The 12,469-nt window shown below is 35.7% G+C and overlaps 1 protein-coding gene across 1 annotated transcript in view; it reads right to left on the bottom strand.

Moving 5' to 3' along the window:
- The window catches only part of Pfdn1 (prefoldin subunit 1), a 59,065-nt gene extending 46,596 nt beyond the window's left edge, over window positions 1-12,469 (bottom strand). The window contains exons 1-2 of the mRNA XM_074076891.1: window positions 12,319-12,469; window positions 9,743-9,909 (exon numbers count right to left, since the gene is read on the bottom strand). Of these exons, the coding sequence (XP_073932992.1) occupies window positions 9,743-9,909; window positions 12,319-12,351 (200 nt within the window). The 5' untranslated portion in view covers window positions 12,352-12,469. The remainder of the gene's footprint in view (window positions 1-9,742; window positions 9,910-12,318) is intronic.

Raw genomic sequence — 12,469 nt, 5'->3', positions numbered from 1 at the left:
ATACCCAAAAGACTGTGACACAGGATTCTCCCTCTCAGAGGCACCTGCACACCCATGTTTATTGCAGCACTATTCACAATAGCCAAGTTATGGAAACAGCCAAGATGCCCCACCACTGTTGAGTGGATTAAAAAACGTGATTCTATACACAATGGAATTTTATGCAGCCATGAAGAAGAATGAAATGTTATCATTCGCTGGTAAATGGATGGAATTGGAGAACATCATTTTAAGTGAGGTTAGCCTGGCCCAAAAGACCAAAAATCGTATGTTCTCTCTCATATTGTGGACATTAGATCAAGGGCAAACACAACAAGGGGATTGGACTTTGAGCACATGATAAAAGTGAGAGCACACAAGGGAGGGGTGAGGATAGGTAAGACACCTAAAAAATTAGATAGCATTTGTTGCCCTTAATGCAGAGAAACTAAAGCAGATACCTTAAAAGCAACTGAGGCCAATAGGAAAAGGGAACCAGAACTAGAGAAAAGGTTAGATCAAAAAGAATTAATCTAGAAGTAACACACACACACAGGAAATTAATGTGAGTCAACTCCCTGTATAGCTATCCTTATCTCAACCAGGAACACTTGTTCCTTCCTATTATTGCCTATACTCTCTCTTCAACAAAATTAGAGATAAGGGCAAAACAGTTTCTGCTGGGTATTGAGGGGGTGGTAAGGGAGGGGGTGGGGGCAGGGGGGAGAAATGACCCAAGCCTTATATGCACATATGAATAATAAAATTAAAAAACAAAACAAAACAAACAAACAAACAAACAAAAGTGTGGCGGAGTGACTCAAGATGAAGGCCCTGAGTTCAAAACCCAGTACCACCAAAAAAAGAAAAAAAAGCAGCAATCCTTCAGTAGGTGAATGGATAAGTAAACTGTTGTATATCCATACAGTGGATTATTATTCAACAATAAAAAGAAATGAGCTCTCAAGCCACAAAAGACATGGAGGAAATCTTAAAACACATATTGCTAAGTAAAAGAAGCCAGTATGAAAAAGCTACACACTATATGATTCTGACTACTTTACATTCTAGAAAAGGCAAAACTACAGAAACAACAGAAAGATCAGTGGTCACCAGGGAGGAGGAGAAGCAAGAAGGAAAGATGGAGAAGGGGAAGAGAAGAATGAAAAGATGGAGCACAGGGGATTTGGGGACAGTAAGTCTATTCTATATGACAGTGTAATGATTAATATAAAGCACTATACATTAACCAAAACACAGGACTGAAAACAAGAATGATTCTTAATGCAATCTAACAATCTTAGTCAACAATAATTTATCAATATTCCAGTTTTAACAAATGTACCACACTAATATTAATGACAGAGGGACAGTGGGAAGGGACTGGGGGATAAAAAAAAAAGAGGTACGTGAATGCTCTGCTTTTTCTGTTCAATTTTTCTGTAAATCTAAAACTGCTCCAAAAGTGTCATATACTGCTAGGTTCAACCTGTACTGATTAAAAATCACTGTCGAGTATTTTTAAATCAAAACTATTATTCCTGAAATAGAAGCAGTAGTATCTTAATCTATTTTAAACATCTATTTTGGGCTACTATTTGGTATTCTAAGTATTTGGAAAACAATCACCTCTGATGTTTACCACTTTTATTTTGGCCTCAACGAACCCCAAATATTTCTACACTAAGCCCTGCAAGATTCTACAACTTTTTTTCAGGAGGTGATCTTTACTTTATTAGTAGGTTACAATATAACACTGGATAAAATATAATCACTGAATAGTAAAAAACTACTATCCAATGAGTACTGAAGGACACATACAGAACAGACAAGTCCTAATAGAAAAGCAGAAACTCACAGAGAAATACAAATATACGTTAGCACAAATGCGTATTTGTGCTAAATATTTTTACAGGATGCATATTCTGGCCCAAATCCTTTTACTCTCAGCCAATATAAAAGGCTGAGCTTAAGGTGGTCATGTTTTTTGTTTTGTTTTGTTTGTGGTACTGGTACTTGAACTCAGGGCCCACACCTTGAGCCACTCCACCAGCTCTTTTTTTGTGTTAGGTATTTTTGAGATAGGGTCTCAAGAACTATTTTCCTGGGCTGGCTTCGAACAGTGATCCTCCTGATCTCTACCTCCTGAGTAGCTAGGATTACAAGCGTGAGCCACTGGTGCCTGGCTAGTCATATTCTTACCTATTTAAAAATAAAATTTTAATACTAGAACTCCTGTTGTGCAAATCTTGATATCAGAACATTTTAGATCCTCTTCCAGATTATTTGTCTTCCAAATAATCTGGTCCATTTTAAGGTAACTGATCTTCCTCAGAGCTGGTAAAAGTTCCTGGCCAGGACAAGGAGATATTCTCCCAGATTAGGCCCATTCAAACTTGAGTTCTAAAAATAAAATGAGCATACATGCTTCACAAAGGACAGGCATGACTGGTATGTGCAACAAACTATAACTCTAAGGATTCCATCAGGGTAAAGATTACTTGCAGTTCCCAGCAATTATTTGGGGTGTATTTTATTTGTTTGGCTGGTTTGCTGGTTGGTTTTTTTGAGGCAAGATCTCAACTATGTAGCCCAGGCTAATCTCAAAATCATGTTCTTCCTGTCTTAGCCTCTCACATGCTGGGATTTTGTTTCTTTCATTCTTTGTCCTGAGACAGAGTCTCTCTCTATATGGCCCATGCTGGCCTCAAACTCTCTATCCTCCTGCCTTAGCTCCCATCCCCCCAAGTGCTGGGATTATGGAAGTACCCCACCATGAAGACCTAACAATTCTTGATACAAGTAGTAAGAAAAGAATACTAACAACTAATTTACCAATGATGTGTTTTATATAGGGACTGCCTCTCACCATCTAAATCACTATTTTTCTAAGGTCCTTTCTAGATACCTCATTAAACAGATTATGGCCCTTGACATGAAATTTCAGTCAACTTACTCACATTAAATAGCAAAGTGTTCCTAAATTTGCCACTATAAGTAGCAGCTAAAATCAGAAAATTCTTGGTACAGCTTAAAATTGACTGCTTTCTTTTCAGAGATATTTAGCTAGAATTAAGTCAGTTTTAATACATAATTCCTCAGTGACAAAGTAATACAGTTCAAGACTGATGATACCTTTATTGTTGTTTACATAGGAACAGCAAGTAAATGGAACTTTCACTCTCCTCTCAGTTAACTACATTGATTCTTATTTATCACCAACTGGGACACACTGTAGTAATCTGTGTTGTTGAATAACTGCTACTTTCATGCAAAAAAGGCAGATTTTGTTAATTCTACTGTTTAAAACAACAACAAACAAACACAAAACAGGTCTTTTGATAACAGGAATACAGAAGTAAAGTCTTCCAGGTAACTGAATGAATGGATAACATTTATGCTTTCCAAAATAAGCAATCCCGTAACAAGGACACATTAAATTTAAAAAGTTACTTTTATACGCTTGTACTCTTTAAGGTAACAGACCTCTTTTTCATTAAAAATAGGCTCCAATCAGCACATCTGCAAAATTAATTTCCTGCGTTTTGGTGAGAATGTTTAGATTCCAGGGGCCATGGGAGGGGAAGAAGGAAAGAATTATTAAAGTACTCTTCTGCAAAAGAAACATGACTGTAAGTTTTACACAAACGTTTGCTAGCTTCTCTCATGGCCTAAAAACAGTGATGTCATTGCAGACAGCAGAACAGGGGTGTAATGAACATCAAGTTTTAAATCACTGACAACTTAATGAAATTAAGAATATTACTCAAAAATCTCCTCTCCTCAAAGTACTACATCTGTGGAAGAGGACAGTTGCCCATCTGGGGCTATATACATATTCAATGTCAACAAACTGAAGTCATTTTTCTCTGCACAACAGGAAAAGTTTTTTTCCCCTTAGAACTCTGAGCAATGAAAGCCATGACATAAAAAGGGCGAGTCATGTTCTATTAGTAAAAGCAGCTGAACACCAAAAACTTCTTTTAAAATGTAAAAACTAAAAAAATCTAATTATCTTTGAAAATTAATTTATTTTTGCTTTCTCTACTCTAAAATACAGATTAACATCTTTAAAGAAAGTATAAAAGAAATTTTAAATTTGCATTTGGAATGCAACTCACACCAAAAGCAATCTACACATTTATTTTCCTTCTATAGTAAGCACTAAATAAAATATCTAAACTCTATTCTGGTGACAGCAACAATATAACAATTTTTAATACACTATCAACAGTAGCAACAATATTTACTACACCAGGATTTTTAAGTTTTATTTCCTAGTCTCTTAGGCATAAAATATGACTACTTCCTCAACTTGAAGATTATCTCAAATTGGGTTGGAGACATGGCTCAAGTGGTAAAGTGCCTGCCTAGCAAGCACAAGGTCTTGAATCAAAACTACAGTACAGAAAAAAAAAGAAAATTATCTCAAATTGACTAGAAGACCTACTCTATAGCTACATGAAATTATAAAAGGACTGCAAAACCTAAGGTAGCATGGCCATATCTCTATTAGTATTTAACATAACTAAACTTAAAAAAAAAACACACAAAGTATTCACCTTGCCTTTTACTGAATGTCATAACTCAAATTAACAAAATCACCACAAAACCAACATAAAATTTTAAACAAAGGGCAGTTCCACCTCACTATCACGAAAACTTCCAATTTTTATATCCTAATTTGTTTTGCCAACTGTTGAGATTTTAAATTTCTTACCTATCAGAAATACACCTACTGTTTTATTTTCTACCTGTGCAGCATTTATCTTAAGTTTATACTTCTGGATCTTTCAACCATCTGAAATCAACCATTAAATTACTTCAACATGTAGAAATAGCAACACTGTTCCCAAACAGCAATTTCTGCATTGCTAGACACTTATCTAGTTGGTAGATTTATACCACTGTTCATTCTTAGTTCCTTAACTGTAAAAAATACCCACAGAATGGTAGCATACCTCTAAATTAGTTTAAATATAGCACAAAGTTATTTTTAGTTAGGTTCAACTTTTAAAAAGGCACTCGTTCTTCTCAAAGGCTAAACTACTCAAGTTCCTTCTATATTAAAAAAAAATAAAAGGCTAATTTGTCTCTTGTGGAAATTTATGTAATGCTCAAAAAGGATATTAGAATAACAGTCCTCACATCAAATCAGGAATCAGGATCACGCTTACTGTTAATAAAAATAAGTTTGACATTTATTCTGATGGTCCTTTGAAGTACTAGCAGAGTTAAGTATCATTTATGTGCACTTTCTAATGTAATTCTTGCAAAAATACAATAATTTTTAAAAACTTATCCTGCACTGTACAAATTAAAAAGGAAGAAACAACATGAGCAATTACAAATTGATTCTTATTCATGAAAAGATACAAAAAATATTCATATTACATTTGAGTCTGTATTCCCTTCTTACATGCTAGAAAAAAGATGCAAAGACAAACACTTCCAAATATTCAGACAGATCATCCCACAGTTGTAACTTTCATCATAGTTCTCAAAGCAGTATGGTGAGGTCAGCTCATAAACAGCTTAAGTAGCAAAACTAGAAATTGGTGGTAGTAGTATCAGGCTACATAACAGCCTCTCCAAAGAATATGAAGTAAGAGAACTAAAATGTGCTGGCAACTTGCCAAAAGACTGCATGGACTATAGCTTTGAGCAATGAATACTAAGAGTTTACAGTATATAACGATTCATCTTGTCTGACCCTGTGGCTTGACTTTATTTTAAACCAAAAATAGCCATGTATAAGAGGTATTTAACACTACCAAATTTCTCCCTACTTACACAATGTAGGGCATGTGAGCTTGCAATGATATTAAGCTAAATATATACCCTAAAAAGAAAAATCTGACTTCCATCCTATGTAAAGTTGAGGAAAAGTAAAATAGATAAAATAATTGAAATGATTCTGCATAGAATAGATTTTACTCGCCAAAATTATACTACCTTTGTCATATCTCCAGAGGTTGGGTATTTCTACATTATCAATTTTGACTATCTCTGCAACTGGCAGGCATTTAGTATTAATCAACCTTCTCAACAGATCTAATAAAGAACTAACCCTGTCAGATTAATCCTATCAGATCAAAGGACAATTTTGGTCAGAAACAATTCCTTTGATCTTAGTGGAAATAATTGCATTTTGATTAAGTCATATATTAAAATAGAATGATAAATTCTAATTTTTAAGTCTGATACTTTCTAAACATTTCTTTTTTCTAAAGAGTCAAACGAGTTATTTTAGCTGAGAAAGAATCAGATTCAATTCAAATTGATACATATTTATTTAACATCTCTTTTATGTCAGACATTATACTGAGAAAAGATGAAACAAAGACAATATATGCAAATGGTCTCAGAGAGTTGATCTGGAGACATTCAATGTACTCTACTGGCTATAGGACAAAAGTCCTGAAATCACCAAAGAAAGAGGCTGCCCCAGAGACTAGAAGCTAGACAAATCTTCAGAGGCATTTTAAGATTTGAGCTATATCCTAAAGATGAGAATTTTTCATTGGAAAGAGGAATATTGTAGGCCAAGGACAGAATAAGCAAAAGCAAAAAAGCACAAGAACATGGCATGTTTGAGAAAAACCATGTGGCAAGTGTAGGGATAACAATTTGCGGTACATGTGCTAATACTTTTACCCTAATCCCATTACAGACATCACAAATTAATTAGAGTGCAGTGTTTCAAACCCACATAAAGCCTCAAAATCCTTTTCAACAGGTACAATAAAACTAGAAGAAAGTAAATCCATGAGATGAACTGCATGTTGCTATCTAAGCCTGGGAATAGAAAGTGGTAGGACCTGAGGCTAGGTAGGTAAATTAAGAACAAATTATGAATGACCACAAACGTTAGGCTAACAAGTTTCAATTTTACCCTGTAATCAACAGAAAATGAAGAGTGTGGTAGCTCTATATAATCCCAATTTCTCAGAAGATGGGAGATCATGAGCATCTCAGTTCAAAGCCAGCCTGGGCAAAAGATTACTTTGACCCCATCTCAACAAATAAGCCAGATGTTGTAATGGGTGTCTGTGGTCCTATCTACCTGGGAGGCCGAGGGAGATGGACCCTGGTCTGAGCTGGCTAGAGCAAAAACCTAAGATTCTACTTAAAAATTACCTAAAAGACAAAAGGGGCTGCAGGCGTGGCTCGAGTGACTAGGCAAGCACAAGGCTCTAAGTTCAAACCCCAGTGTAGAAATAAATAAATAAATAAATAAACAAATAAAAAAAGTTTTATGAAGAATATTGACATGACGAATTCTGGCATGTGTGAAGAATGGGTATGGACAGACAGAAGGTAAAAAGAACAATTAAAATGCTATTGCAATAGTTAAACAAGAAATAAGGCCTAAATTTTAGCAATGGGAATCTATTCCAAGTTCTAAAACAAAAATTTAGATTTAGATTTTATAATCTATGGTTTCAAAACAAAAATTTGGAAAAAATTAATATTGTAATCAGAATTCCCAAAGAATACTCAAAAAGGAAGACAATTTAAGGTAAAGACTAGAATTAAAGAACTGAATCACAATGATACCCAAGATTAATCAAGACCATAAATTCAGAAATAGATATTTCAGGTTTAGCATCAAGAAAGAGAGAACAGCCTCATGACCAGACTAATACTCAGCAAGTCTTTTCTTCTTTGCAGAGCACTAATACTCTAGCCAAATAACAAATGTTATTCACCTTACATGCCCTTACAATGCAGGGTCAAACTCATACTCCCAGTGAGATGTAGAAACCACAAAAGTCAACCAAAACATACCCAAACAGTTAAAACCACGTATTTCTTTTAAGAAACATAATTTAGCAGGGCATCGGTGGCTCACACCTGTAATCCTAGCTACTCAGGAGGCAGAGATGGGGAGGACCGAGGTTAAAAGCCAGCCCAGGCAAATAGTTCTGCAAGACCCTTTTCAAAAATCTCTTCACAAAAATAGGGCTGGTGGAGTGGCTCAAGGTGAAGGCCCTGGGTTCAAGCCCCAGTACCATTAAAAAAAAAAAAAAAAAAAGAAAGAAAGAAACATAATTTATATGAAAGAAATCTCCTAGAAATAATGCCATTCTATCTGAGCCTTTAAGTTCTAAAATTCTTTACATGGAATACAACCTATCTGTACTGCTTTAGACAGTATGTTAAAAAAGCAACTCTCTTATTACTTCTGCAGAATGTTTAATAAAGGAAATTATTCTAATTAAAAAGAAAAACATCACTGTAGCTCAAAAGACCAAAAATAGTGAAAGGATCTTTCTATTTTGAAAAAGGGATTCTTTAGCTGTTAAAAACAAAGGCTGGTGTAATGATGTGAAATCCAAGCACGACACGTTAATAGGCATGCTAGAAAAGCTAGCATTACTGTTTTAAGACCTAACGATATTCACATTAAGAATAAAATTACCCTGGAGTGAATGTCAACAGCACACTTCATATGATACAGACACATAATCAAGGATTCTACTTTGTTCTCATCCTAATTCTTTCATACCATTAACAAACTTACAAAATGGGATCTCATTCTCCTAAAATATGCCAAAATGAAAAATATGAACTCAGATAAAATTTGTATGTGATACATATTTTCAAAATGCAAATGAGATAAGCAATTTACCATAATCTATCTCTTATCCAGAAAAAGATTCATTTAGTCATGACCAGGGTCTACTTCTCATGATGTCATTCTAAAGCCATTACTAAATTTTACACATTATACTTCCTTCAAATCAATCACAAAACAAGTCATTCCAAGACTAAGGTCAAATTCCACCGTAACTAAAAGACTTCCACACTTAAAGTAATGGTTCACGTACTACATAATATTCAAAGACAAAATTCCAGAAAAACCATCTTCTCCTATCTCACCCAGAAAATCAGTCATCTCCTTTTAGCTCACTATAATGAATGTGACCTGTAATGAAATAAAACCTAATTTCTCTCATAAGGATATGATTTTTTGACATGAAAAACAAAATTGAAATATAAGTGGTTAATTATATAATAATTAGACAAAGAGTAAATTTGTTTACTAGATTTCTTACATGGGAGTTGTCCTCCTATTAGAATAGTGCATGACACTTAGAATGAGGGTACTTACATAGCAAACAAATCTTTATTTTTATTTTGCAACTCTGGTCAGACATCTAAAAGATCTATGATTTTTGTATGATTCCTAATAAATGCTATAGGGAGGAGATTACAATTACACCAACCAAAGTAAATCTTCACATACAAAATTATCATAAATATGTTCCCATAACAAATCATACTTTTATCAGTGTAGTTACCCACTCATCTAGAGAAGAGAATTTACCAAATGTACTTCAAAGTATAAATTTAAACTACTTAATATCTGGCATTCAATCCTCATTTTGTTTTAAAAGGTGTTTAGACGATTTTTTTTTTTTTTTGGTGGGACTAAGGTTTGATCTCAGGGCCTTGTGCTTGCTAGGCAGGCACTCTAACACTTGAGTCACTTTACCAGCCTTTTTTTACATTGGGTATTTTCAAGATAGGGTCTCACAAACCATTTGCCTGAGGATGGCTTTAAACCTGGATCTTCCTGATCTCTGTTGCTTAAGTAGCTAGGATTAAAGACATGAGCTACCAGCTCCCAGCTGACTAGATGATTTTGCAAGTCATCTCTATGACACTTTAAAACAAGGTTTAAAATGAACAATTTCTATGACCTAATTCAGACAAAAGCGCCAAGGTAAAACCATTAAGAATATAATTTACTTACATTCTTCCTACACCTTCATACATGTTAGTTTCATCTACCAAAGTCATAATCTCTGTATCTGTAAGATGCGCATGCTTTTTTGTTCTGTTTAGCTGTTCAATCTGTATGTCTGCAAGCTTCACCTTCTGTTGAGTGTCAATAACTTTGGCTTGAAGTTCTGTGAAGGCCTAATAAAAACAAATCCTTGATTCAGTAAGTAAAATATTTTAAAGAAAACATTTAGCTTATTAAAACAGAACATGCTAACCAGAGACAAAACTGAAATATACCAAACCAAATATTAATGAGTCAATATAATCGTAATGGTATGCTAAATATTGAATTTACCCTTATTTCATGAGATGCAATCAATTTGAAGCAAAATAAATGCACATTAATAACCATAAGAGTAATAAAAGCAATAAATGCAGACCAAAAAAAAAAAGCAATAAATGCAATAAAGGAAGAAGCCCAGAGATTCAAAACAATAATCATAAAAGTAACAATTCACTACATCTGTATTACACAACTAAATTTCAAAGCACTTGCCTACATTAGTTCAAAATATTAACATGGGATCTAATAATACGTATCATTTACTCCTCTAAAAAAATACTGAGTATGGGGTGGCAGTTTCATCATCTTCAAGGTACAAATTAAGTAACTAAATGAGTTAAGCAATAAAGGTGGCTTGCAGAGGGTTGAACAATTAGGAGGAAAGGCAGGTCCTTAAACCCACTTCTTCTCACCCTTAGTTCAGGAATCTTTCCACTCGACTGTCTACAATAATGCTCAAAACACAAATATTTGTAAGAGAAAAGACAAAACAAAAGAGAGAGAAAATGGTAAGCAGTAGAATTGCATCATCATTTTCTACACATAACATGCCAAATCTGACTCTTGTTTATGCTAACTTAACTGGAAGATAAACAGTTCTTGGATACTCTTGTTAAAGTGCTTGGAATGACTTTTACTTGCTGTTAAATTTATGCCTTAATAGCATTTGGTGACTGCAATAGAATGACAAAGCTACTAAATTTTTATTGACTTTGTTCTCACCTACTCATAAAGCCTCAAAAGATTTACTTTAAGGGAGGAGAGATGCTTAAAATTTCTTACTAGTCTTCGCCAAAAAAAGACCTTGCAAAGACATTAGAAGACAGAACCTTTAAACAAGTTTTTTTTTTAAATTTAATTGGTTGTCAAAACTATTCCACTTAAATCTGTAATTATTTTCTGTTTGCATTCATTGTTCATGTTTCTTAGCAACAAAATTCAAACAGTACTGGGAGATAGGGCCACTCACTACCTGTTGTACTCCTGTTAGTTCTAACTAAGCCATGACTTAAATTTTAACTTTTCACAGAAAAAAAGGTAAATCTTGAGCTGGGACATGGCTCAAGTGATAGAGCACATACTTAGCAAGCAAGACACCCTGAATTCAAAACCAAGTATCACCAACAATTAAATTTGCAAGCTTTAAGACAAGGATGACAAAAAACAAGACACAAATACCTAACATAGCCTCAGAGCAATAAAAGCAGTTTCATTTATTAAAAGCAACAGCTATATCAGCTGTCCTTTTCGCTCACTATGTATCTCAGGCTGGCCTCAAATTTGAGATCCTCTTGCCTCAGCTTTCCAGTGTTGGGATTACAGGAATGTGCTACCACCCCTGATTCACTGTCCTATTTCTTAGGCAAAGGTTAACTACAGGCAGTCACTTCAGATGTTGCTCACCTGAAGAACCTAAACTAACAATCAAAAAATAGTTAAGACAGAGAACACGGGATTCCAGTTCCAATCTTTGAAACTTCTAGAAAAGTAGATTTAAACTAGATGAATTCTAGGGTCCTTTCCAATTCCAGCTTGCCATGGAAGCAGTTTGGGGTCAGTGGCGGTATCAGAATCCTGACTTTGGTAGCAAAAACGTTTCTGAGTAACTCAAAAAGAACTGACTGAACAAGGAGGGAAATTCAATTCCCTCCGATACCGATCTGAGTTGCAAAATATTACTGAATATATATTTTTTTAATTTGACAAAAAAGAGAGGACAGGGAGGAACACTTCGTCCCTGAAATGAAAATTGCAATAACAGTGCCTGACTTTCTAGGAATTAGACATTGCGACCTTTCAAAGTGTGGTATCAAGTCAGTGGCCTAGAAACAAAGGTTGAGTTTGGGAGTTTTTCAAAGCAAATGAGGCGGCGGATTACTGACGCCTCAGTTCGGACAAGCGGCCCGCAGAGGCATCAATTTGAAAAGCTCTTTTTGGTTCTTACTATGAAGCTGAGTACCCGAAGGCTCAAAATGCAATGAAATGTCTCTGGAGCTCAGGACGTGAGCAAAGGCAGGAGAAAGCCCACCACAGGCCAACGGACTCACCCGACCCAGCCTAACCAGCCCCTGCCCAGGAAGAGCCTCCCGCCCCGGCCGAGCTTAAGGAGACCGGGTCCCGCCTCAGGACTCTAGGAAAACATCCCCAATTCTCCAGGAGCCCCTTTCCTTCTTCAAGGCTCGGGCCTCCCTCGATATTCCTGTCCACAGGCCCCTCGTCCTCCAAGGAGAAGGAGCAGCCTGTTGAAAACCCCGCTTTACCTTCTTCAACTCCAGATCCACGGGGGCCGCCATCTTGGTGCACTCCCCGCGCCTGCGCGTTGGGAAAGGACCGGAAAGTGGGTGGGGGAAGGGCGCGCTTTGAGAGTCGATAGTCCCCCTTCCTTCTGCGCCTGCGTACCAGACTTTCTGG

The sequence above is a fragment of the Castor canadensis genome, chromosome 6, assembly GCF_047511655.1.
Source record: "Castor canadensis chromosome 6, mCasCan1.hap1v2, whole genome shotgun sequence".
In the NCBI taxonomy this organism is placed as follows: Eukaryota; Metazoa; Chordata; class Mammalia; order Rodentia; family Castoridae; genus Castor; species Castor canadensis.
The sequence above is the reverse complement of the archived record's forward strand: the minus strand, read 5'-3'. Positions and strand labels throughout refer to the sequence as shown.